This window comes from Triturus cristatus, chromosome 11 (genome assembly GCF_964204655.1).
Source record: "Triturus cristatus chromosome 11, aTriCri1.1, whole genome shotgun sequence".
NCBI lineage: Eukaryota > Metazoa > Chordata > Amphibia > Caudata > Salamandridae > Triturus > Triturus cristatus.
In genome coordinates this window covers 226807883-226835016 of record NC_140594.1, presented here as the reverse complement: position 1 = coordinate 226835016, position 27134 = coordinate 226807883, and the positions used below count along the sequence as shown (strand labels likewise).

The 27134-nt window shown below is 40.4% G+C and overlaps 1 protein-coding gene across 1 annotated transcript in view; it reads left to right on the top strand.

Moving 5' to 3' along the window:
* LOC146783944 (sodium-dependent serotonin transporter-like) overlaps positions 1-27134 on the top strand; it is a 733782-nt gene that overhangs the window by 200457 nt on the left and 506191 nt on the right. Inside the window, exon 3 of the mRNA XM_085633563.1 lies at positions 20400-20619. Within this exon, the coding sequence (XP_085489689.1) occupies positions 20400-20619 (220 nt within the window). The remainder of the gene's footprint in view (positions 1-20399; positions 20620-27134) is intronic.

The window sequence follows — 27134 nt, the reverse complement described above, 5'->3', positions numbered from 1 at the left end:
GAATGCACCATGGGAGGTAGAGGCTTGGACAGCAAAGCTTTCAGGGGTAGGGTAGGTGATGAGGAAGGTTGGGTCGCCCAGAGCAGGGCCATAGCAGTGGGCGATTATCCTATTCACAGGAGCCCCTCTGCTGGTTTTGGACCAGGTACCCAATAGGACATCTGTAAGGGCCTCATTAAAGGGTAGCAGGGTTCCGAAGGGGAGACACCTGGCTGCAAGACCTCCATCAAGATATTAGCCTTGACCGCTACTGAAGCGAGCTGAAGGTCCAGGACCTCAGCCGCCCTTACCAGCACCATAGCAAATGAAGCTCCTTCCTCCGTAGCCACGGTAGAGGGAGAAAGCATGCCAGAATCTGAAGAGGTGTTCAGTCCACTAACCTCACCCAACTCCTCACTCCAGAACTTTTCATGCTGGCTGGTGTTTTAATGGGTCCAGCGACTCCTCTCAATCTTCTTCCACTCCTTGCCCTTCAGAAAAGGGCTCAGGACACAAGCTAGGAACTAGAGGTTCTGTCGGCACTAGTATCGGTCGATGCAGTGCCAGCTCTGGGTCCTCCGCAATCAGAAAGGGGCTAATGCCTCAGGGGGGGGGCACCAGTGGTGCCAGAAGCATCAGCGTCAGGACCGGTGCTGGGAAAGGTCGCAATAGCATGACTGGCGCCAGATTGGATCCATGGGGGGACATCGGGCCGGAGCTGCCTGCGCGGAACCCAGTGGAGCCCCTTCTGAGCTTACCCGGCCGGAAAGCATACTGGTAGGGTCACCCACATATGAGGCACATTTTGTCATAAAATTCTTTAACTTGGGCGGGGGTCGCTCTGGCTCCCGGAAAGGCGGGAAAGCACTGAGTCGACCAAAGCACAGGTTCAGAGGAACGAGGCCTAGAACGCTGAAGCTCCTACGTCAAATCGACTTCTTGTGTTTCTTTTGCCTTTTACCTGACCTACCCCATGACTTCGAGTGGGAAGATGAGGACTTGGAACTCCCAGAGCGGTGCCCGGACCTTCCTCTGGACTGGGTCCGAGAACAAAACTTACTTGGAGTCATGCGACGTGGTGCTGAGTGCCGGAGCCGCCAGTAGCTTTAGGGGCCGCTCCCTCAAAACTTTTGGAGCCATGGCCCAGCAGTTGGAGTACGACTTCGAGTGGTGATCGCATTCCAGGCACCAGAGGCAAAACAGGTGTGGATCCATCACCGACATGGCATGGTGACAAGCGCCGCACGGCTTGAATCCCGTAGTCTTCCTAGAGACATGACCGAAAAAAGTCTACACACCAAAAAAAGGGGTCAACAAAACATTGTAAAAATCCTTTCAAAACGTGACAGAGTGTAGCGCTCTTCACGGGTCAGCACTTGAATGGCACGGAAAGAAAAAAACGGACATCAGCACACTGAGTTGGTGCCTATATAGGTGACTCGAACGTCACTACGTAGCAGATGACATCGACGACGTCACGTGCAGCTGACCAATGCCACCTACGGGTGCACAGAGGTGTTGCTCGAAGAAAAATCTTCTGGATCCAGTCTGATGCCTGGGAAATTCAAAGGTAAGGAATCTGCGGCTAGATGTCTCTATCAGATATTAATTTTGTTACTGACATATTCACCTAACTATAAAGTTACTTTAACCTTTGGCTTCTTCAGTGAATATGTATGTATGTATATACATAAATGTATATATATATATATATATATATATATGTTATTATTATATATATATTATTTTATATATATAGATATGATACTGGGTAGTTACAGTTAAGTCAGCGTTTACATAGTAAATGCCTTTTTTGGTTTTTCAAACAACTTTGACGCCGTTTGAAAAATCTTCATGATTGGGGGCTGACAAAAAGGGGGGTCCCAAAATGCAAAATCCCCATGCATTTTCCAAAGTTTTTTTAACAGTGCTACAGCAAAAACTGCTGAACGGAATTTCACCATATTTGGCAGGAAGCTAGTTCTTGGTCCAGAAAGCAAGCTTTTTTTGATTTGGCGTAAATTCATCAACTAGTTTTTGAGATATTAGGGAACAAAAAGATGTGTATGGCTCGACGGTTGTGTTTGAGGGACTCTTGTGAGAGTTTCACGATCCCAATTTAAAAAATTGAGTTTTCAGATTGGTCCTGGGGGCTTTTACTTTACAGTCACGCTCCTGTGGAGCAAGCACACTGATTGGCTGCCTGCAACAGGAAGAAAAATTTTGCAGGCAGCCATTACAGGACTCGAGGACTTATCCCCATGTCCTGAATTTAAAGAATTAAATAAATATAAAGGGGCAGGGTAGGGATACCCTGCCCCTCTAGGCCTTGTGGCTAGAGGAGCTAGAGGGGGGGGAGTCCCAGAGGAACCTCACTAGGGCCAAAATAAATACTTTAAAAAAATTGTTTTACAAATCTACAGGACTCCTGTGGGAATGCACATGTTTTTAGGAAGAAAGATAACCACCTGCCAGTGTTTTAAATTTAATAAATTTGACCCATGGGATGGGCCATTGTCTGGGGGTCTTTATTATCTATAAAGGGAGGGGGAAACAAGTTGGTCCTCCTTTCGAGCTGCTAAGGGTCCCGGGACCCCATCTCCCAGGGCCAAGTCCAATATGAAGGAGGGGGGGGGGGTGCAGCCTTCCTTCCCGAGCCACTAAGGGGCCTGGGACCCCATCCCCGGGGTTAGATGTTAATTATAGGAGAGGGAGACATGTAGACCCCCCTCCCTGATCCACTAATGGGGGCCAGGTACCCTATCCCCCAGGGCCAAAAAACTACAAATAGGGGAGGGGGCCCACTCCCTGAAGTTGTATCCACCCTGGAAACTCCAACCCCCAGGGAGTGATACTATACAATGTCCTGGGAAGCCCACCAAGGGACACTGTGGTTCCCTGCCCTGAAGAGTGCAGGCCTACCCTTCCCACACTCTCCTGGGCAGGGAACTCCACTTTGCTCCCACCAGGTGGGAACAATAGAAAAATGTTGCTTCCACCTGGGCGGGAGCAAAGGAAAGGTGCCGGCTCGGTGGGTTCCGGAGCACCCACCAGAGGTCTGAGGGATGGGGTTACCCCGGGCCACAAATGTTTGGGGAGGGGGTGCGTGCCTCCCTCCTCTTAATATAACAGATAAACCCAGGCGGAAGGGGACCCTGTGGCCCTTATTAGTTTGGGGAGAAGGGTCACGCACCCCTTCCCGTAATAAAACAAAAGGCCCCAGTGGATGGGGTTCCTGGGGCCCCTAGTGCCTCACCCTCTCCATATTAAAAAAGACACACACGGAAATGTGGCATGGGCCTACACAGACACAGGAAGGGAGGCCACACGCTCTCCTCTCCTTCTAAAAAATAATATATGGGTGTACCGGGTGGGCACCAGGACACCCAAAGTAAATAAAGAAACAAAATGAATAATGAATAAGCGGCATGAGCCACCCTTTTATTATTTACTGCTCCTTTCTAGGAGAGACCCATTATGCCCTGCAAGGGCTTTATTTGTTATATTTTTTTAGGCTTGGTGGTGCCCCTTGATTAGGGAGGGGGCACCACCACCAAGTCTTTTCTTATGGTGTTGGGGGCTGCAGGGCATCCAATACACCCAGCAGCATAAAAAAATAGTAGCTCAAATGGGTCATTTAATCCATGACCCCAGGAGAACTTAGCATATTTTTTAAAGCACTCCTGGCTGGAACTCTATTCTCTTCTGCTGGAGTGCAAGGCCCTCCTGTGGTTGTATTTTCTGGCCTGAAAAATGTTAAAAGAAAGACTCAGAGACATGTTAGTTAAAATTTTTTGAAAAAACGTCTCAGACTAATATTTTAACATTTATCACCCAAATGTAATATTAAAAGCTATGTAAAAAGAAAGTATCACAAACATGCTCTGACCTAAACTTTATTAAACACTTTTTATAATTTTCAGTATTAATAAACATTACATTGTGTGAATTATTGAACTATAAACTTTGTTTAAAAATACTGGTGATTTTTAGAGAAAGATGATAGATCTGCTTTAGAAATATTTATATGCTCAATTTTCAACATATGCTAATACTTCATTACCATAAGTAAAGCCAAACTTGCTCGTGCAAGGCAGAGGTTTAAAAAAAAAAAAAAAGGGTGATAGGGGCACTCACACATTCACATATCTACACTATACTAACTGTAATAGACTTATATAAATAAAGAAAGATCCAATATTTGTCTAGCAGGTTGACCACCTCTGCTGCTTCTCTTTTGCGCTGCCCAGTCACCGGCAGCTGGGTATAAGAGGTTTTCCTCCTCTTTGGGATTGGGGGTTCACCCAGAACCTCCAAGGGTGGTTTTCTTGGGGTGGGTTAGGGGGGGGATAAAAATGCTAAAATGATCAGGTCGGAGGGGAAGGTATTCTGTTATTATAATTTTTTGTTGCAATACAATATGAAAGATCAAAATCAAAAACGGGCAAAGGGTTTAAACATGTCGAAATGATACACAGAATTAGATGTCTGGCCTGGAATGTTGCGGGACTCAATGGCAGGAATAAGAGACGGCTTGTTTCTGAGGAGCTTAATTTGTATAAACCCCAGATAGCCTTGCTTACTGAAACACATATCACCTATAAAGACCGTAAACTTCTTGGGCAGCTAGGATACGACGTGATAGTGCGTTCAGAATGCAGTATTCCAACTAGAGGTGTTGCTATTCTGACACAGAAAAGATTAAATATAGTATTAACCAAAACTAAGGTGGATAAAGCTGGCCGTTGGGCTATTGCTCAAATACTCTGGCATGATAATATTTTTACTTTCTGTGTATTTTATGGTTCGAATATTGACGACCCGTTCATTATAGATAGGTTAAATATTGAACTTTTGGACAGCAGTGGAGAACTTATTATAATGGGGGATTTTAACCTCATTATGGATTACAATATCGATACTACTCGACACCGAGCATTTCAGAGGATGCGCCGCTCCCGAGCCGCTCTTATTGAACTCGGACGTATTCATAATCTAAAAGATGTCTGGCGAACAATATACCCCTCCACTGCCGGTTTTACATATTACTCTGCACCCCACCAACTCTGCTCAAGAATTGATATGGCCTGGGCCTCAGACAATATTATAAAGAATAGTTCCATGGAGCTATGTCCAAGAGTGGCTTCGGATCACAACCCAATTATATTAACTTTTAGTATACCACAAATCAGTCGGAAACCCAGGACATTTACATTTCCCAGACACTTACTGTCCAATACAGATTATATAACACAATTGAAAGCACACTTAGGCGAATTTATTGCAATAAATACAAATTCAGCTTCTCCCAGTATAGTTTGGGACACGGTCAAAGCTAGCATACGTGGGTTCACACAGCAGTTCGTTCTTAATCAGAATTCCCTATATAAACGTGGCTGGGCTGCTATGAGTAATACCATAACTATGCTTGAAAAACAGCTGTCACAGGCTCTGATACAGGGCTTATCAAATGTATCTGACATATGCCAAAAGCTAGCCTGTTCTAAGCTTAACATCAAAACTAGACTCATGGAGAAAAATATGAATAGTCTACAAAAATTTCACTTATCTCAATATGAGAGTGGGGATAAGATCGGCAAAATTCTAGCATACAAAATCGCTGATGATAAATCTAAAACATTTATAAAAGAAATTAAGGGTCCAAACAACATGGTTTATACTCAACCCGAGCAGATTCTCCAGCAATTTGTAGCTTTCTACAGTGCATTATATACTCCAGATGAGCAGCCCGATTTGAATAAGATCCAAGAATATCTGGACACTAATATAATTAAAGGCAAACAGACCGGAAACATGGCGCTGCTCTCTGAAAGTATCACTGAGCAAGAGATTAGAAAAGCGATAGCTACACTACCCTTAGGTAAAGCCGCTGGAGAAGATACTATCCCATTAGACATTTACAAAAAATGCTCGGAGGAAATTTTGCCATTACTCACTGATGTGATCAGTAATGTTGGGATAACTGGGAAGGCTCCTAAATCCTGGAACACTACCAGGATTGTTTTTTTTCTAAAAAAGGGTAAACCTGGAGACCAATGTGGGTCTTATCGACCCATTTCACTTATCAACACAGATGCAAAAATTTTTGCCAAGGTACTTGCTATTCGACTAGCTCCACTTATCCCTCATCTGGTATCCCCTCATCAACACGGCTTTGTCATGGGAAGAGATACTACCGCTCATATCAATATGGCTATTACTGCATTCGACGTGGCCAGGCTTGGACCCACCCCACTCGGTATGATTCTCTTGGATGCTGAAAAGGCTTTCGATCGAGTGGGGTGGGAATTTCTCTGGTCAACGTTGACCACTATGGGTTTTCACGGCCAATTTCTCAAATGGCTTCAGGCTCTATATGATCACCCCACAGCTAGGCTGTGCTATGCTGGGCTAACTTCTACCAGCTTTTTAATCTCTCGTGGCACCCGGCAAGGGTGTCCACTATCGCCCTTGCTATTTGCGTTATCGCTGGAATCTTTTCTTGTCGCCCTACAAGCTAATCCTAATATTACTCCCTTCATACACGGTCAGAAATCGCTAAAAATTACGGCGTATGCCGATGACATTGCGGTCTACTCAACTAATATACCGACAGCTATACTCGGAATTACTGAGGAGGCTAACAAATTCGGTTCAGTCTCCGGCTACAAACTCAACTCACATAAAACACAAGTTATTTTGAATCATAAACCTTCGACTCAGATAGCAGGTACCTGTAGAACAGCCACTTATCTCGGCATTAAAATTTCTTCTGATACTAATGAGATAATTAAACTTAACTATGAGACTCTTCTCAAAGAAACTGTTACAACTCTAAAAAAGTGGCATAAGGTCCCCCTAAGTATGGTCGGTAGGATCAACTTAATTAAAATGAATATATTACCTAAATTTTTATATTTATTTAGGTCCATACCTCTCCTTGTTAACAACACATATTTCAAACGGCTAGATGGGATTTTTAGCAGCTATATCTGGGGATATAAGAAGGCTCGCAGGTCAATTAATCTTCTCAAACTACCTCTTAATCAAGGCGGTTTGACCTTCCCCGACTTCAGATTATATTATCTCTCGGCTTTCCTGAGTCGTCTTCGCTGCCTGCTTATCCGTGACAAGCAGGCGCTTTATTGCTATCAATTTGCTTTAGGCGAGGATTCCAATATGTTTTTAGCCAAAACTAACGACCCAAACTATTTTAAACGGGTAAAATTTAAGACTATCAGAGACACTGTCAAAATATGGCAATTTATTCTGGCCAAATGTAATACGTCCTTGTTTCATTCTCAATTACCTCTATGGGCCAATCCTGGTCTTCCGGAGATATTTCATGATGGTATATTTTATAAGTGGAAAGTCGCTGGAATAGAAACACTTGGGGACCTCTACGGTAATGATGGACTACTGGCCTTCGAGACACTAAGAATAATCTATAAACTACCCTTAACTGCACAGTTCAAATACATTCAGATACACGACTACTTAATACGTAAAATAAAGTTACTAAATATTGTAGATTCAGATATTTGGAACTGCTTTTATTCTAATAAGGTTAGATCACTCATTAGTTTTGGCTATAAATCTTTCACCTCGCTCAAACTGGATGACTGTGGGAATATTGCGGATAAATGGAGTTCCCGCTTGGGCTTGAATATTTCTGCTAATCAGATATCATCTTCGCTAAGTAGTTTCAACCGCTCGGTTCAGTCTTCCAGCTTGCGATTACAACAATATAAAACGATATTTCAGTTATATTATACTCCAGAAAAAATCTCAAAATGGTCCAGTAACCGTCCCAACAGTGAACGGACAAGGTGTCCCAAATGTGACCTACTAGCTGCCAATCTTGAACATATGATGTTCACGTGTCCCCGACTTACTGAATTTTGGACTAAAATCAGCCAGGGTATGACGCAGATTCTGTCAAAACCAATCACGATAAGTTTGGCTGATGTACTGCTAGGCACTCCCTTGTTGAATTATTCATCTGTAGCCTCACAAACCGACCTTATCAATATTTTAATTGGTTGTGCCAGACTCACTATTGCTAGGACATGGATTTCATGTAACCCACCACACGTGATGGAGTGGTGGCTTTTTGTCAAAGAAATTCATACCATGGAAACCTCTCTAGCTAAGATCAGAGGTCACAAATTTCTTCAAAAAATTAACAGAATTTGGGGCGCCTCAACTCTATGTAAAGACTGATGTATTTAAATCTGTCTGTAATTTGGTCGATTTGGACAAAGCTGGTAGGAATGCCGATATGTATCTACATGCCCTTTTTTGATTTGTCTGTTTGATTCGACTAATTTGTTTGATTGTCTGTTACTTTAATTATTATTTGTTGTCCCGTTCTCCTGTCCTGATCTCAATAAAAAAAAAAAAATAAAAAAAAAAGCAAGGCAGAGGTTTATCTTTACGTATGGACATAAAATATTACTTTATGTTAAAAAAAACTAGAAATTCACACAACAATACAAAGATTAAAGTGATGTTATAGTTAGGTGAAAATGGTAAACTCAAAAAACCATTAAAATTCACCCAACTATAGTTATCTCTAGTAAAAATAACTTGTACCCTATGATGACTATAACACGTGCCCCCTGCCATGCACAGCCAATTACCCCACATCTTACATGACTCATGACATGTTCTATAACATCATTGAAAACATCACTGCTACAGAATTAACTTAATTTATGTGAAAACTATGCATACGGGAGCGCAAGATAGAGTTACCTTAAGGCACAAGGTATTGTAACTAGAGATAACAGTAGCTAGGGAATTTCCGTGTTTTTTAAGTTACATTGTCACTGAAATTTTCACCTAACTCTAATATCACTTTAAGTGAGTATATATACATATATAGATGCAGTTACAGCCCAAGCGGCTGAACGTATTTACACAAAATTGGCAGAAAGGTAGTTCTTGGTCCAGAAAAGTGCTTTTTGTGATTTGATGTAAATCACTTCAATAGTTTTTTGAGAAATTGAGTCTCAAATATTCTGTATATTTCACGCCGCAGAGCATCTGCAGGCCGGCAAATTTCAAGATGAGATCTGATTGGCTGCCACTACATCTAAATAGATATGGCAGCAGCCATTTTGGCCTCGGAGACTCACGTCTTCAAAAAAACAAATAGGGCGCAGAGCAGGGAGGTCTTGGGAAATTATTTATTTATTTTTTAGAATTTTCCTGGGAATTTGCAGTGGATCTGCAAATCTGTGCTAACATTTTTAAAAAATAAAAAAGCGCAGCCACCCAAGCTTTAAATAAATGAATCACCCCAGGATGTGCCAGGGCCTGGGAATGGTGCATATCATTTAACAGGGGAGAAGGGCATGCTGCCCCCCCAAGCCTCCCTGAGGCTCCGGGGACAGCAACCCTGGGTCGACCGTAAATTAAAGTAGAGGAGGCATGTGACCCTCCTCTCCGAGCCTTTCTGAGGCCACAGGGACCTCATCCCAAGGGGCCAATTCTAAATTAAAAGGGACGGGTGTGCAGCCTCCCTCCCAGAGCCTCCAAAAGCCCTGGGTACCACATCGCCCTGTTGAAAAATGACCTAAAATGGGGAGGCATACAGCCCCTGAGTCAGGCTAATGCTTAATGCCATGCAAAGCTAATTACCTGTAAAATTATATCATTCATGACATGTTCTATGACACCATTGATAACATCACTGTAAAATCTGAAATGGCATCATTGATGATAACGCTGTGCAGGGTGGGGGTGCAAGATATAGCTACTTTAGGACACAAGTTATAGTTCCTTGAAAAAATTGTAATGGGTGAATGTCAGTGGTTTTGTTAATTGAAAATAGTATGTTTTAACTGATATTTTCACCTAACTATAATGTCTCTGAAACCTTTGGGTTTTCAGTGAATATATATACATGCATGTATGTATATTCCTGTGTTAGCCTTTTTAATACAGAGTGAACCCCTCCATATCGGCCTTCTTTTTTTAAATCAATATTTTTATTTATATATGTACCATCTATTAGAAAACTATTACATTTATACACACACATACACACACACACACACACACGCATATATGTGTGTGTGTGTGTGTGTGTGTATAAATGTAATAGTTTTCTATATATGTCAACACAGGCTTCCCATAACTGCCCTTTACTCAAAACTTCCACAAAATCTCAGGGCGATGCAGAATGACGGCACAAACGGGCCCTGGCAATGAAGGGCTTCATTTTGTTATCACAGCAAGCCTCATGATTACGAAGCCAGCAACAGCAAAGTGCAGGGGTGCATACAAAGAGAATGACCTACGCGTTTCTGCTTGCGCCTTCTACTGGGTCAAAATGTGCTAGTAAGAGTGTCTATTTAAAGGGGAAGCATGGTTCATTTCCCCCAACACCAATTACAAACAATGTCAGGTAATTAAAGGAGACACATTTCAATTTTTGTTTCATATATGATTGAATAATAGAAGCATGATTATTGGTAGCTTCTTTTACAGTGACAGAACTTTAAAAAAAATATATATATACACTTGTAAAGTACACAAGAGAAAAGGAAACAAACGGAAGACAATCTGTAAAAACGGGTCTCACACGAAGTAGTGAAGGGATGATTTATTCACAATTCAGGAATAAGTAAACCCACCAGTGCGGATGACAGAGACCCTCCAGCACCGGTCAACTCAGAACACAAAGTGAATCCTAACATTCCTCTAAGTATCTAGGTAACACAGAATGCACATACATCAGAGTGCTGACATACAAGAATTCTAACACTCATAATAATAGTAAAAGGACACCATACAACATGTCCCCTCTTTTTTTTTTTTTTTTTTTTTTTTTTTACATAAACAAATACAAATAAAACTTAGAAGAAAACACACAAAAAAAAACAAATCATTTTAAAATAAAATCTTCAAACTTCTTGGGAAATTTCACCACCCTCTTAACAGGAACCCCAGAAGAGACATTCCCGGAAATAATCTCCTCAGAAGAAGAGACATTCTGAGAATCAGTAATGGGAACGGACAAATCAGAACAAGACTTAGAATTATCATCAGATGAAGAACTAGCCATATGTGTATCAACACTAGCATGTCTAACAGTGGAACTACAAACACTTCTCTCATTGGAAGTTCCTACATCCAAAAATGAATCATTAGCATCATTCACATTAAACAATTTTTCTTGTCCAGGTTTGAGAAGAACTACTGCACCCTTATTCCACCATCCCCTTTTGTGTAAAAAAACTGCAGTTTCCGAGACCTTAACAACTTGCACAGGGGCAGAAAATCTAGAAAGACCTTTGCGTGGTAAACCTGGATTAATGATGCGTACCCAACTGCCAACACAAATGTTTTTGTGTTTAGTTCTATGTATGTCATCATGATATATCTTATTTCTCAAGGCAGCTCCATCTAAATTGTCCTTCACTTTATCTAATGTTTTGTCAAAATCCTTATGAACCATCAACTCACAAGATGGTGACACCAATGTACAACACTCTCTTCCTCTCATCAAATAGAAAGGAGAAAATCCTGTCACTGAATGCGGCATATTATGATACGCCCAAAGCTTCTCATCAAGAAAATTGAAAACATTCCTCTCACTCTCCAAAGCACACTGAATACCATCCTTAACAAATCTATTAGCCCTTTCCACTTGACCATTAGCTCTCGGACAATATAAAGGAGCTCTCTCAGCTCTAATGCCACACTTTTGTAAGAAAGAAACCATTCTGGACGAAGTGAACTGAACACCATTGTCAGACATAAGTACTCTAGGAAAACCTTCAACAATAAAAATCCTCTCTAAAAATTTGATCACTTCGTCAGTATTTGGGTTCTCAACAAAAGTGTGGTAAATCCATTTGGAAAAATTGTCAATCAGAACAATAAGAAATCTATAATGTCTACCTAAAATATCATAGGGACCTGAAAAGTCAATGGATACCTTCTCCCAAGGTCCCTTGGGAATTTCCTGTAGACCAACGGGCTCACAAGAAACTTTACAATGCTTATCTGAACGCACACATATAGCACAAGCATCAACAAATCTTTCAACCAAAGTATCCATACCAGGCCACCAGTAGTGTTGTCTAAGAACTCTCTTAGTAGCGGACACCCCATTGTGACCAAAGTGAGCTAACTCAACCAGCCTAGACCTGAGACCTATGGGAGGAACCAACAAACTATGTCTGACCAGAAATCCACTCTCAATACTGAGTTCACTAGAAATGTGTGCAAAACTGTGCAAATCTGCCTCAAGATTCCTGAGAGGAGGCCATCCTTGAACAAGAAACTTTTTGACCTTGTTAATCACAACATCTTCATCATAAAATTTAACCCAGTCAGCTTCAGAAATTTTTCCCTCACAACTAGTTAACACATCCACCAAAGCAACTACACATTCATGATTATCAACACATGAACTTTCATCGACTTCTTTAGCTGGCAGTCTAGACAAACAATCTGCCGTGATGTTCTTTCCTCCCGAAATATGCTCAATTTTGAAGTTAAACTCCTGTAACCTAGCAATAAGTCTTATGAGTCTGGAAGAAGCATTACCTGAGCGTACACCATCCATCATAAACACCAAGGGTTTATGATCCGTGATTAACTTAAAAGACTGTCCCCATAAAAAATTCTTGAACTTTTCTACAGCCCACACACATGCAAGCGCCTCTCTTTCAAGTGTACTGTAATGTACCTCAGAACCTTTTAAAGCTCTTGAAATGAAAGAAATAGTTCTTTCTTTCCCATTTACAAACTGAGTGAAAACAGCCCCTAAGCCAATAGAACTGGCATCCACAGTTACCACAGATTCCCCATAAGGATCAAATGTCTTCAACGTAGGAGCTCTAGAAATGAGCTCTTTAACTCTAACAAAAGCTTTGTCATGCTCATCAGACCAGACAAAAGATGTCCCTTTCCTAAGCAAATGTCTCAAAGGTTCAACAACCAAAGCATAGCCCTGTACAAACCTAGCATAATACTCTCCAAGTCCCAAAAAAGACCTCAAAGAATCCTTGTCATACGGCTTAATAGCATTGTTAAGAGCACTAATCAGATCAAGTTTAGGAGCAATGCCCTCTCCTGAGATCTTGTGTCCTAAATAATCAATTTCCTTCACAAAAAATTTGCATTTTTCTTTGCTAACCGTCATGCCTCTTTGTGCCAGTTTGGTAAGTACTTTGCCTAGAATGGAATCATGTTCTTCATGTGACTTGGCAAAGATGAGTATGTCATCCTGAAATGCTTGTACCCCAACCACATCTTGAAACAATACATCCACCAGCTTTTGAAAAACGCTAGCGGCGGAAGCCAAACCGAATGGCATTCGTAAAAACCTATAGACTCCAAAAGGAGTTACAAAAGCAGTCAAGTCTTTAGATTCCTCGTCCAACATTACTTGATGATATGCAGACTTGAGATCAATGATGGAAAAAAATTTAGCTCCATTGACAGCCATGAGCAATTCCTGAATCCTAGGAAGCGGATGACTGTCAATAATTATATTCTTATTCAGTGATCTCAAGTCAATGCATAACCTCAAGTCTCCATTTTTTTTTTATGCAATTACAATAGCCGAAATCCATTCTGAACTATCAGTGGACTCTATTATGCCCTCAGAACACAGATTATCTAAATGCTCTTTGAGCTTTTGACGAACACCCAAGGGTACCATGCGTACTTTGTGCTGTACAGGCCTAGCATCTTTCTTTAACTTAATGTGATGCATAAAACCATTCACACGACCAACTTTATCAGCAAAAACAGTGTTGAATTTTGATAGAATAAAGTCAGTATTAGAATCTTGTGTTGCAATCTGGTTAACAGAAATGTCACGTAATCTAATGGGAGTATCCGTACCTGGACAAAGCATTATTCCTAGTTTGCCCAGATCATACCACCCGACAATATTCTTGCCATTAACTGCAACATAAATCTTCGTGAAAATACAACGTCCCTGAAAATTCAATTTTTCCTCAAAATAACCCAACATTTCAATATCAAAATTACCAAATGCTTTAGGGTTGACATCCGTGACACAAAGTTGTATACCTGTCCACTTTTTTTCAAATGTAGCATCAGATAGCACAGTGATTGGAGAGCCAGAGTCAGCCATTACTTCTAAAACAACATCTCCAATTAAAACTTCTCCTAAAGGTGCTTTAAATCCAACATTAATCATATTAACATCAAAGGAAGAATCATACAATGTAATAATCATATTCTCTAACTCATTAGTCACATCATTCACAGAATTCACTGTTAAACCATTGTTTATAGCAGTGGAACCACTCCTTACATTCTTGCAAACAGTTTGGAAATGACCAACCTTATTACATTTAGTACATCTTCTTTTAATGGCAGGACATTCCAAACTATTAGCAAGATGAAACCTGGATCCACATCTAAAACAAGACGGTTTGCTAGGCTTTGACACCATGTTAGGTTTAAATATTTTTTTACTGACTTGAACAGCACATACAGGAGTAACTGGACTCTCTTCAGAAGATAAAACTTTAGATGATCGTATAGACCTTTCAATGCCTTTGGCAATATCAATAATTTCATTTAGCGTAGGATTACGACAGGCTAACAACCTCTCTTGTATTTTTTTAGATTCACAATTAAATACAAACTGGTCCCTTATGCAAATATCTACGCTTGCCCCAAAATCACAATTTGCAGCAAGAACCCTTAACGCCGCAACATATTGTTCCACCGTTTCGTCAGCAAATTGTTTTCTCTTGTTGAAAGCATGACGTTCAATTAAAATACTAGGTTCTTCAATAAACTGTTTTTCCAATCTAGCAACAGCTTCTTTGAAAATGTCCCAAGAATCACCAGCTCCAGCAGGTGCTGCAACAGGTGATACATTTTCAAAAATCTCAATAGCAGCTGACCCTAAATAAGTAAAAAGCAGCGCATGTTTTCTTTCAGCAGGAAATTTCTTTCCATCAATAGCAACTATATAATTTTCAAAAGTTTTGTACCATTTTTTCCACGTTAAAGTGGGATTTCCTGGTGTACTTAAAAAAATTGCTGGTTGATTGCATATTTGAGAAGATGCCATAGTAGAAGAAAGTCAGGTAAAATTGCAATAAGCAGTAAAAGAAAAATCCAAGTAGAAATGAACTTCAAAACTGAAGAAAAACTAAGATGTATACTCAACAAGATAACAATCCCAATGGCCAAAATAAGAATATGATGCCAATATTCATCTTAGTAGACGATGCAGTGAACAATACATGTCATGTGAAACAAGAAAAAAAACACATGAAACCAGTATTATCCAATAGTTCTCAAAGTTCAAAATTAGTGTAGAAAAGTAAACAAAAATTACTTGGACAGTACCAGCCAATGCTTTTCACAGCATGACAATCCGTTTCTTATCATCAAACGATGTCACGTAACGAAGAAACTGGTGCTTGAATTCTGAATGAAAAGAAATCTGCCCAACTTAAAATGGCCGCCACGAACGTCACACCACGAACGTGCTTTCAACAGGCAGTGGTTCTTGTTTTATAAGCGTGAGCAGCAGACGCACGTAATCAGACGAAAATAAACATCGCCGGTACAATGGAAGCTCGAGCAGAAGAAACTCCCGTCTTCAACCGTCACTCACATCAATCCAAGGTAAACTTTACCGTTTGAAGTATTTCACGACCATGAAGACTTCAGTTCTCCAATTTTTAGGCTGCTTCCGTTTCAATGCCTTCAAGTAATTTTCAGCTGCTTCGGTATCAATGCCTTCGTGCAATTTTCTTTATCTCTTTTTTAAAACTTGTAAGAGAATAAAAAAAAAATCGTAGTGCAGAGAGATACTCGGGTCCTTCCTTCACGGTGGGTTATCCCAGTCGTCGCCAATGTAAAAACGGGTCTCACACGAAGTAGTGAAGGGATGATTTATTCACAATTCAGGAATAAGTAAACCCACCAGTGCGGATGACAGAGACCCTCCAGCACCGGTCAACTCAGAACACAAAGTGAATCCTAACATTCCTCTAAGTATCTAGGTAACACAGAATGCACATACATCAGAGTGCTGACATACAAGAATTCTAACACTCATAATAATAGTAAAAGGACACCATACAACACAATCCTCTTCAGCTTATTCAAAAGCCAACTTTTGTTAACCTCTTCAGTGCCCATGACGAGATAGTCTCGTCATGGAGCACGGTTGCGCTGTGCCCATGACGAGACTATCTCGTTATGAACCCCACCCACTAATGTAACGCCCGGCACAGGAGGAGGAATGGGCGTGGCACAGAAGGGGTTAATATACTACTGAGAATTCAAATAAAATCAGAAAATTCATCAATTTTGTAATACGATATTCTTTTGATTATTTAAAATCTCCCTAACCATGTTGTGCTATACAGGTCTCTGAATTTGTTGTCTAATATGTGTCTCTACCCCTATAAGGCAAACTCTACAACTGCCTCTCTAGTGTTTCTATGATAACTATTGTTGCTATTATTTATATATTTTCTTTTTTAGAATACATAGTTCACTAATTAAAGTGACTGGTACTTCCAAAAAGTGCATTGTGCTTATTTCCTAAACTGCAGGGTAAGATGTATGAAGGATATTAAATGATACTTATCATAAGGTGCCATATACTTCTAAAAAGTGCATAGTGCCAAGTGCTTACTCCCTCAAGTAAGGAACAAAAGTACAAAGAGGGGAGGAATTTCAGGACAGATTATACCCAATAGATGTATAATCCTCAGTAATGCTGGTATCTCTGTACTCTTTCTATGAAAAGAACGGAAACTGTTTATATTTGGTCAATTCTACAACAACTGATACTTAATAGAACAACAAACCTAACTATATAGTTCAGGCTCTCTAATATATGTCAAAGTTCTTTATGCTTTCTGGCGTGTGCTTAAAGTGGTTTGTGCCTGTCTATAAAAGCCTCATTATGTATTGTATAATGTCAACTTGGCTCAAACGCATACGATAGCAAACATCAATTACTATAAATTCATTTTACATTACAACTCTTATACATACTTTCTAACCTTTATAAAGTAAAATCCACCACCATCGATGATTTATGCCAATGTAAACACTACATACTTAATGCACTTCCTAAATATTTTCGCACAAAAATAGTCATTAATGTCCAATGCATTGATTTCATGTTCTCAATAGAGATTCAAAAAGAGTATTTAAAATCACTAGCTAATCCCAATTAATTTAACAATCCTATACACAACAGAATGAGACTTATTATTTCCAACACAGGGAGAAAAATAATCAAAAAGACAAAATATTTTTGAACAAAGAAAAGACTTAGACGAAGAAAATTATTTGCTAGAGAAAATTATTCATCAACAGACAGTCCAATGCAAGGTTATAGAACTCTCCACTACTCATTATAACGGATTCATATTGCTTCATCACATTCTTCTAGAGGAGAAGATTTACAGAAAGGTGTATAGTTCTGCATCTGTATTTAGGCCCCAGGGCATCTCTGTACACAAATTGACAATCCATCTAGATTCTGCACGTCTTAGAGTTAACTCTCCTCCTCTGATATTGGCCGTTATATATTCAATGCCACAGTACCAGAGTGTGTTCTTGTCTAAAATCCCTTCATGCTCTCTCCAGATATGTTTAGCCATCACATATGTAAAGTCTTTACTTGATATGGCCCGCAAATGTTGGAGGATGTGCAATTTGAGTTTGTTTACCGTGCTGCTGATGTACCTTTGGCTGCATCTGCACTCCAACAGGAAGACCACATGTGTGGATTCACATGTGATCCTCTCCTTAATTACTTTTTTTGAACCTTGAATCGTAGCTATTTCTGACATATTGCGGCCATAATTACAGGCTTTACATTTTATGCATTTCACAAAGCACTTCTGTGATAACCACGTTGTTTTTTGCTGTACACTCTTACTGGAGAAGTAACTTTGTGTCAATAAGCCACCCAAAGATGGTACTTTTCTTTAAGTGATGTTAGCATGTTCTTTAATAAAAGGTTTCAATTCCTGATCTTTTTTAAGAACACTCCAATGTTTATTGATTACCTTTTTCACCTTCTGATTTGAGCTGTTAAAATCCGTAATAAATCTCATTGGTTCCCCATTTGACTCAGATGACATTCTAGTGTCCTTAGGTAACAGTAAATCCTCTCTCTTGGCATTGGTGGCTCTTTCACGTGCATTTTCTAGGACTGTCATTGGAAATCCTCTCCTCCGGAAACGATCAAGCATTGTGGTCACCTGTTTTTCAAACTCCACTTCCTCAGAGCAGTTCCTGCGAGCCCGCAGGAACTCTCCATACGGAATGCTCCACTTCAGGGCTTTTGGGTGTGCACTGTTTGCTTGTAGAATGCTGTTACATGATGTGGTCTTGAGGAAGAGGGTGGTGCAAATTTTCTCATTTTCGATGTAGACTGTTATGTCTAAATAGTCCACAGAGATTCTGCTATACATGTAGGTGAATTGGAGGTTGAGGGAATTAGTGTTTAAAGATGACAAAAACATTTCAAATCCTCCTCCTCTCCTTCCAAAATGAGAACCAGGTCATCTATATAACGGACCCATAGCACCACCCACTCCAGGTTGATGTTATTACTTTCTGACCACAAGCATTCTGCCTCCCAAAAGCCCATGGTGAGATTGGCATATGTTGGCGCGAATGATGTCCCCATGGCAGTGCCTTGATTCTGCCTATAGAATTTTCCATCAAATACAAAACCATTGTTATTAAGACAGAAGGACTTCATTTCGAGGAGCATGTTGGTATGGCTCAATAAACTCAATGATCTAGATCTCATAAAATTTTCGCATGCCTTTAAGCCATCTGTATAAATAATGGAGGTGTATAAGGAAACCACATCAAATGTGGCCATGATGTAATTTGATTTCCAATGCATGTTAATGATTCTGTTAAGGAAATCCATGGAACCACGTAGATATGATGGAAGGTCAGCAACATAGGGAAAAAGGAAAATATCGATAAACCTGGAAGTGTTCTCCAGCAAAGATCCACACGAACTCACAATTGGCCAACCAGGAGGATTTTTTAAACTTTTATGTACTTTAGGCAGTAGATACAACATTGGTAAGATAGGATGTTCCGTCTTCAAATAACATAATTCATCATCATCAATCAAGCCTACCCCATGCCAATGTTGTAGTTACTCATGGAAGATCAATTGGATGTTGTTAGTGGGTTTAGATTTCAGTTTTTCATAATTGGTAGCATCTCCTAACTGTCTCCTGACCTCTTGATGGTATTTGTTACGGTCCATCACACAGACATTTCCACCCTTGTTGGATTGTTTGATGATTATACTCATATCTTGCTGAAGATCTGATAGTGCCCACCAATCATCCCTCAACATGTTGGTGTTCTTTAAATTGCTAAGTTCTTTGTCTTTTACATAGATGTCCCTCAGGTCTTCTGCCACAAGCTCCTGAAAGACATCCACCCTGTTTCCAGGTGGTAACTGGGGGCAAAATTTAGATCTACCTTTGCATCCACTCCTTGCGGTCATATTGGTCTCAATGCCCAAACCAGCACATACATCAGTTGCTCTTGCACCATATGGCATCGGTGCATGCTGAGTTTCCTCACTCACCAGATCCTGCATGGTTCTCCGAGGCTCAATGTCGTCTCTTGTAAGATTCGTATGTGATGTTCCCCGCTCAAGTCTTATAAAGCGGGTGGACCTATTCGCAAAGTGTTTTTTCAGTTTTAATTTTCTGCAGAATTTATATAGGTCCACACGTGTTGATGCTAGATCCAAACCAGAATTGGGACAAAACGTTAATCCTTTGTTTAATAGGTTCATGTGTTTGATGTTTAATTTTTTGCTGGAGAGATTAATCACCAGATTATCTTCCATCGTGGGTTCCTTATTTATTGTTTCCCTTTCTTTTCCTTTCCTCTTCCCCTGCCCTTTTCTGCTACGCCTTGTTCTTTTCGATCTTCCATTCCAGTTGGGGGGGGTGGAGCTCCTCTTCCCTTTCCCCTCGTTGTCATGCGTAACAATCGCATCTCCCAGGGAAAATCCATCCTTGGTCTTACCAGTGTTGCTCCTTCGTCCCCTGAGCTGGCTATATACATATGTATATATACATTAACGTTCTATCTCTCTCTCACACGCATGCACATGTAGAAAAGGAGTGCCTTACAAATGTCCAGTTTGTGAGCGATCTACTGTAAATTGCGGACTTTTATGAACCAACCTCATCTACAACTGCTATGGGCACTGCGGGCAGCGGCATATTTTTAAGATGTTCAATGTGAAATAATGTTTATGTAACTTCATAATGTTATGATCTGAAAAAAGACAACAATTTATGGAGAAGAGATGAAGTCAAGTTTTTCTTTGTTTTAATAAGGTCAGTATAATCTGTGTAATAAAGTATCACATTTGCCTCTAGGCATTGGATTTGCAATCTGTATCATCGCACTGTACGTGTCCTTCTACTACAACACTATCATTGCCTGGGCGTTGTTTTACTTCTACTCGTCCTTCACCACTACTCTTCCATGGACGAACTGCAATAACCCCTGGAATACTCCCAACTGCACTAATTACTTCGATAAAAGGAATGTGACTTGGACTAATTTTTCAAAGTCTCCAGCTGAAGAGTTTTATACGTAAGTGCATGTAAGTGGATTGGATTATGTGATGGTTTAACTATGGTTGGAGATGTGATAAAAGGAGGGATGACGGTATATTCATCAATGCATGTATTGGAGTCTGTAATCATACAACGTGTACTTGCTGAGGTTTATTGTTGCACCAGAATATCCGTCATCACATTGGATACAAGGCTAACTGACAATATGGGATAAGGTCGGTGCTCGAATACTGGAGCAAGAGTGAGGGGAGGCTTAATACTAATGTATCTCTGTCTCCATGGGGTATCCTGGCCAAGTTCAGGACCTAACCACTGCAGAAAGTGAAAGTGAATGCTAGAAACTAACTAGAATCTGAAAAAGCATTGTCAAAGTCAAATGGTTTGGCCATGGGAAAAGAAAATATATATATATTTTGGAATATATATATATACCAGTCCAAGTGCCTATCATGCACAAAACAGTTACGGACTCCAATATTCACTGTGCTGAAAAAAGTTTTTTTTCTCTTGAGCTGCCCATGATATATATATATATATATATTACTTACTGGCAGTCGCCAGTAGGTAGTTATAGTTAGGACCTAGTTACCATAGGAAAATCGCAACATTCTATTCCCAATAACTTTTGCGCCGATTGACGAATCTTTGCGAAATTTTCAAAACTTATGGCCTGTTCTGGTCCGCTCCTATCCTGAATGTTTACACAGTGGTGAAGGGCGGGGACGGGGCCTGAGGTGACATGTGTGCAAACACGCCCTGTGGCACGTTTTAAGTTGGGGAAATAATTCCCCTTCAATCCTGAGGGCTCCTGGGGGCCAACTAGCCCACCAGGTGCTTCCAGTAAGCACCACTGCGCTGCGTTGCAGAGAGGTGGTCTACGCCGTGCCCCTTTTTACACCTCTCTGCAACACAGCTCTGTGGTGCTTACTGGAGGTACCTAGTGGGCTAGTTGGACCCCAGGGACCCTCAGGATTCAAGGGGAGTTGATCCCCCAACTTAAAACGCCCACAGGGCATGTATGCACACATGTCACCTCAGGCTTCCCCCTCCCTTCACCAGTGTGCAAACGCACTCCGTGGCGCATTTTAAGAGGTGGTTTTAATCCCCCTGCCCTATTATGTACTAGGGGCTTACAGAGGAGGTCATGCTAATCACAGGGTTACCCCAACGCATAGTTTTCCCTAGTGTATGTAGGTGTTTTCACTGTATTCTAAGTGTCTTTTAGCATACCACTGGCTCTAGACCTGGTTAGTCAGAGTCAGTTAACACCAGTACCCGTCTGAAAAAGTTGTGGGCCCAGGATGATTTTGTAACAAGGCCTCGTTCTGCTCCTCTGTTGGTTCTTTCTGCACATGTCTTGCTTCTTCCTGCACTTTTCTTCATCTTTGAGGACTTCTGTTGCTTCTTTCTGCATTTCTTTTGCTTCTTTCTGTGCGTTTCTTCTGCTTTCTTCACATGTCCTACCTCTGTAGGCATAGTTAGAAACTAGCATTTAAAAAACCTTAGAAATTCAATTAAAAAACCATTGGTTTCAAGCACGTTATAGTTAGAAATTAGCATTTAAAAAACCTTTGAAATTCACAAAAAAAATCATAGGTTTCAGGCACGTTATAGTTAGAAATTAGCATTTAAAAAACCTTAAATTCACTGAAAAAACCATAGGTTTTAGGGGCGTTATAGTTAGTTGGATATTTCACTCGTACCAAACCATAGAAAGTCCCTCGTTATAGTTAGTTCAGCTAACTATAACTCACGCGCCCGCAATGCACTGCTGATGACTTCACATATTACATCACTCAAGAAATGGTCAGTGACATCACTCATGACATCACTGATGATATCTCAAATGACATCACTGATGACATCATCCTTGTGATAGAGTGGTAGCCCTCCTCTTACCCTAATATAACCTTTGATACACACACTCAAAAATAGAAAGTAACATTTTCAAAACAATGGGCACACCAATACCAGTTACAACACACCTATTCAGTAATTCCAATATCAACACAAACATCCACTCAATTAGCGCTAGTCCTATACAGTCACTCATACATGTAGTCACTCATCATATGTACTCATACACCTATACATCCTGTTACACACAGACACTCTTCCATAGAGTTACTCACACACATAGTCACACATGTAAACAAAGTATCAAACATCCATTTATTTGCATATACAGTTATACACACACCACCACATTACTTCTACAGAAACTTACACATACTTACTCTCTTAAGCAATCACTTATAGAAACACATACTAATTTATACAGGAACTCTTCCAATCTCTCACTTTCACATATGCTCACTTATATACAGCCATACTCACATATACTAGTTTAAAACATATGTAATTACTCATAAAGACACTATTGAGACAGTCATTCACTCACTAACACACCCATACACACACTCATCCATCCATACAGTCCTGCACAAATGCTGTCTTCAACTCATACAAACAGTGAGTCACTCATTTGTGCATCTATGTGCTATGTATTACCCCCCACCGAACCATACAGACACTCAGACACTCATACTGATACTCAAAAAACCAACTAATAACCTATATAGACACTCATGTAGCTACTCACCAACCCATGCAGCCACCTATACATAAAGTGAGAGACTGATACAGATATTTACATATTTAAACATTGCTCACTAACCCATGTATTCACTAAAATACACTTAATCAGTCAGCTACACAATCAATTTTACAAAAAAAATCATCCATTTAGACACTTATATACCCATTTATTCTTCCATCGACCTTGAGACATACATATATAAAACATATTTAATTTTCAGAAAAACACACATTCACTGGCTGATGTCATCAGTGATGTCATGAGTGATGTCATTTGAGATGTCATCAGTGATGTCATGAGTGATGTCACTGACCATGTCATGAGTGATATAATATGTGACGTCATCAGCAGTGCATTGCGGGCGCGCAAGGTATAGTTAGCTGAACTAACTATAACGGGGGAATTTCTATGGTTTTGAACGAGTGAAATGCCCAACTAACTCTAACGCTATGGTTTTGTCAGTGAATTTCTAAGGTTTTTTAAATGCTCATTTCTAAGTATAACGTGCCTGAAACCTATGGTTTTTTCAGTGAATGTATATATATATATATATATATATATATATATTATCTACTGGCGGTCGCCAGTAGATAGTTATAGTTAGGACCACGTTTCCATAGGAAATCCGCAACATTCTATTTGGAATAACTTTGGCGCCGGTCGACGAATCCTCGCGAAATTTTCAAAATAGGTGGGGCGCTATGCTCCGCTCCTACCCTGAAAGTCTCGGGGGGATTCGTCAAGCGGGGGCTGAGAAAAAAGGGGGGTCCCAAAACGCGTTTTTCCCATGCATTTTTCCATAGGACCTTTAGACACAGCTACAGCCCGAACGGCTGAACAGAGTTCCTTGAAATTTGGCAGAGAGGTAGTCAACAGGTCAAGGAAGTGCCTTTTGTAGGTTTGGTGTAAATCTGTTCAGTAGATCCTGAGAAAATAGCCTTTAAATCAATATATATATCTGTGGCAGCTTACGGTGCGCTTACCGTGCGCTTACGGTAAGCTTACCGTACGCGTACGGTGCCGTGCGCGAGCGCGATTCTGATTGGCTGTTTGATCTTAGTAAACATTCGAATCGGTCGAAACCAGGAAGCGGCGGCCGCCATTTTCTATCTCGCACTCTGAGGGGGAGGAGGAAAAACAAAGGCAAAAAACGTGTAAAGGGGATGTTTAGACTGCTACCAACCACCTAGCCTTGATGAAGGTATCCCCTAAGAACCCCCAAGGCAAAAAATTCAAATTTAAATTTTTTTGAAAAATCAGCGATTACGCTTACCGTACGCTTACGGTAAAAAAAATTAAAAACAAAAAAATTATCCACACACTCCACACCCCGTGTGCAAATGGTGCCCGCACGGCACCATTTGTGCATGGCATATGTAAACAATTAAAAAATCAAACATTACCTTTCACAAGGAAGCGCATAATATGTCCTCCATGTGCCCTCCATTGCCCATCCAGCATAACGTGGGCACGCGGTGCGCGTAGCGCACCGCGTGCCCACCGTGCGTGCACGGCACTAACTGCGTAAAGTGGGCGCGCGGTGCGCGAAGCGCACCGCGTGCTCACTGTGCGCGCACGGTGCGCGAAGCGCACCGTGCGCGCACGGAACGAACTGCGTTAAGTGGGCGTGCACGCCACGAATGGCGTAAAGTAACTTAGCATTTAAAAAAACGTACAAATTCACTGAAAAAACCATAGGTTTCACACACGTTATAGTTAGGAATTAGCATTTAAAAAACCTTGCAAATTCACTGAAAAAACCATAGGTTTCACACATGTTATAGTTAGCTGGACATTTTACTGATAAAAAACCAATGAAATTCCCCCGTTATAGTTAGTGCAGGCAACTATAACTCACGCGACCGCAATCCTCTGCTGATGCTAATACTGTATTTAGACAATTATTTGCCCATGTCTTCTTCCATTAAATTTTAGCTATACATATATTACAAATATTTTTTTTTCATAAAGACACATATGTCATCAGCAGAGGATTGCGGTCGCATGAGTTATAGTTGCCTGCACTAACTATAACGGGGGAATTTCATTGGTTTTTTATCAGTAAAATGTCCAGCTAACTATAACATGTGTGAAACCTATGGTTTTTTCACTGAATATATATATATATATATATATATATATATATATATATATATATATATATATATATATATATATATATATATATATATAATGTAAACATGCAGCCCCCTATTCAGGGCTGACAGTTTCAGTAACCTTTTTTTAAATGAAAAAAGCTTTTACTTATGTACCCTACTTTTAGTTGAAACCCTTATTGCACACGAATACACAGCGAAAATGTCATGACATAAACCACATATGCAGATTTTCAGATTGTAATATTCTATTTTACTACAATTTTTGACATCCTGATAACTAAATTTACATTCCAAATATCAAGATAAATCCATATGAGGACAACAACACATACTTTTGCAATCCTGAGGATGAATTCCATAAAACAAACAGAGAACAAGCGTAATAAGTATGAACCATGACATTTCTGTAAAACGGGCTGATGAGCTCCTGAGTTAATGATGTATTGCATTCAATTCACTTAGCAAGTTGGACACAAACATTGTAATTCGCATTTGCTGAGGTTTCAAACCCGTCTCACAGACCTGTTGTCTGTTCCAGCATCACTCTTCTAATGCTTGCACATATAGAATGCCAGTCAGTCATAAACTTTATTCGGCAAAAAAATGCCATACAAGATAAGCATAAATACAGTTTACACACACACACTTCATTTCATAAAATGAGCACATTGCATAACAAAGGGCAGCTTGATGTAAAAACTGTAAAAATATGTTAAAACTATAAAAGAAAGCATACAATAAAATTATTTTAATGCTAAAGAACAATTATAAAACAGTTCTATCAAGGGTGATCAACAGAATTTGTTACTTAAGGACCATCTTATAAAACTGTTCACAGCATAGCAAACCCCAGACGAATCAAGGTGCTGTAAAAATCCAAAACTGATCTTATAGGAGTTAGGGCGCAACGAACGCAAGATAGGCACTAAGAATTGGGTTCTCGCTAATTTATAAAGTGCACAACAAAGCGTAATGTGCCGTGTGGTTTGAGAAATTATCACATGGGCTGGACGGCAGATGTTCAAACCATTACCTTACTGCTGGAATGCTAAAAGAAGCAGCAGAGACCCCCATATGTAACCTGGTCAAGTAAAACCTAAAATGGGCATTTTCTATGTGTGTTAGGTAAAATTCCAGCTCGTGACTAGGGGATAAAACATGATAGTCGACCAAGGAAGAAAGTTGGTGTGCCTTGAACCTGTGCCTAAGATGCATGTCATCATAAAACGCTGTTTTTAGCTGAGTTCTGGTAGAACGGGAGAATCGGTCAGGGTTATTAAAAAACTCAGGTACTCCCAGGCTACTAATAGAGCTCTTCAGGTACAGCATTCAAGGAATAGAGGCTGAATTATCCAGAGCTAAGGAATCCAAAAGGATACATTTAGAAAGTCCTAGCTCAGGGGTTTGCCAGATTTTTAACCACAGCAGCAAGGGGGCAAGCCAGAGGGCATCCTCCAGATTATTAAGGCCCACTTCCGAATGGCAGAAGAATGAGGGCACGCCTTTTGGCACCATAAATATTCTTTGCAAAAAGCTGCTTTCTACTCTTTGGAGTCTGGAGCAGTCACAATATCCCCACACTCCCGAGCCATAGGTGGCAATCGAATGGCACTTTGCTTTGTACAGGGTTATTATCACCTTCACTGCTCATAATCTAATTTGGAAGTGAAGCGAAAGATCGCTTCAGCCGATCTATTTATTTGTTGTGGCCTTCGCACCAACAGAGATTCCCATTTCAGATGTGAGTCAACTGGCATCCCCAAATTTCTAAAACTCTCTACCCTAAAGACGGATGCACCCTCAACAAGAATA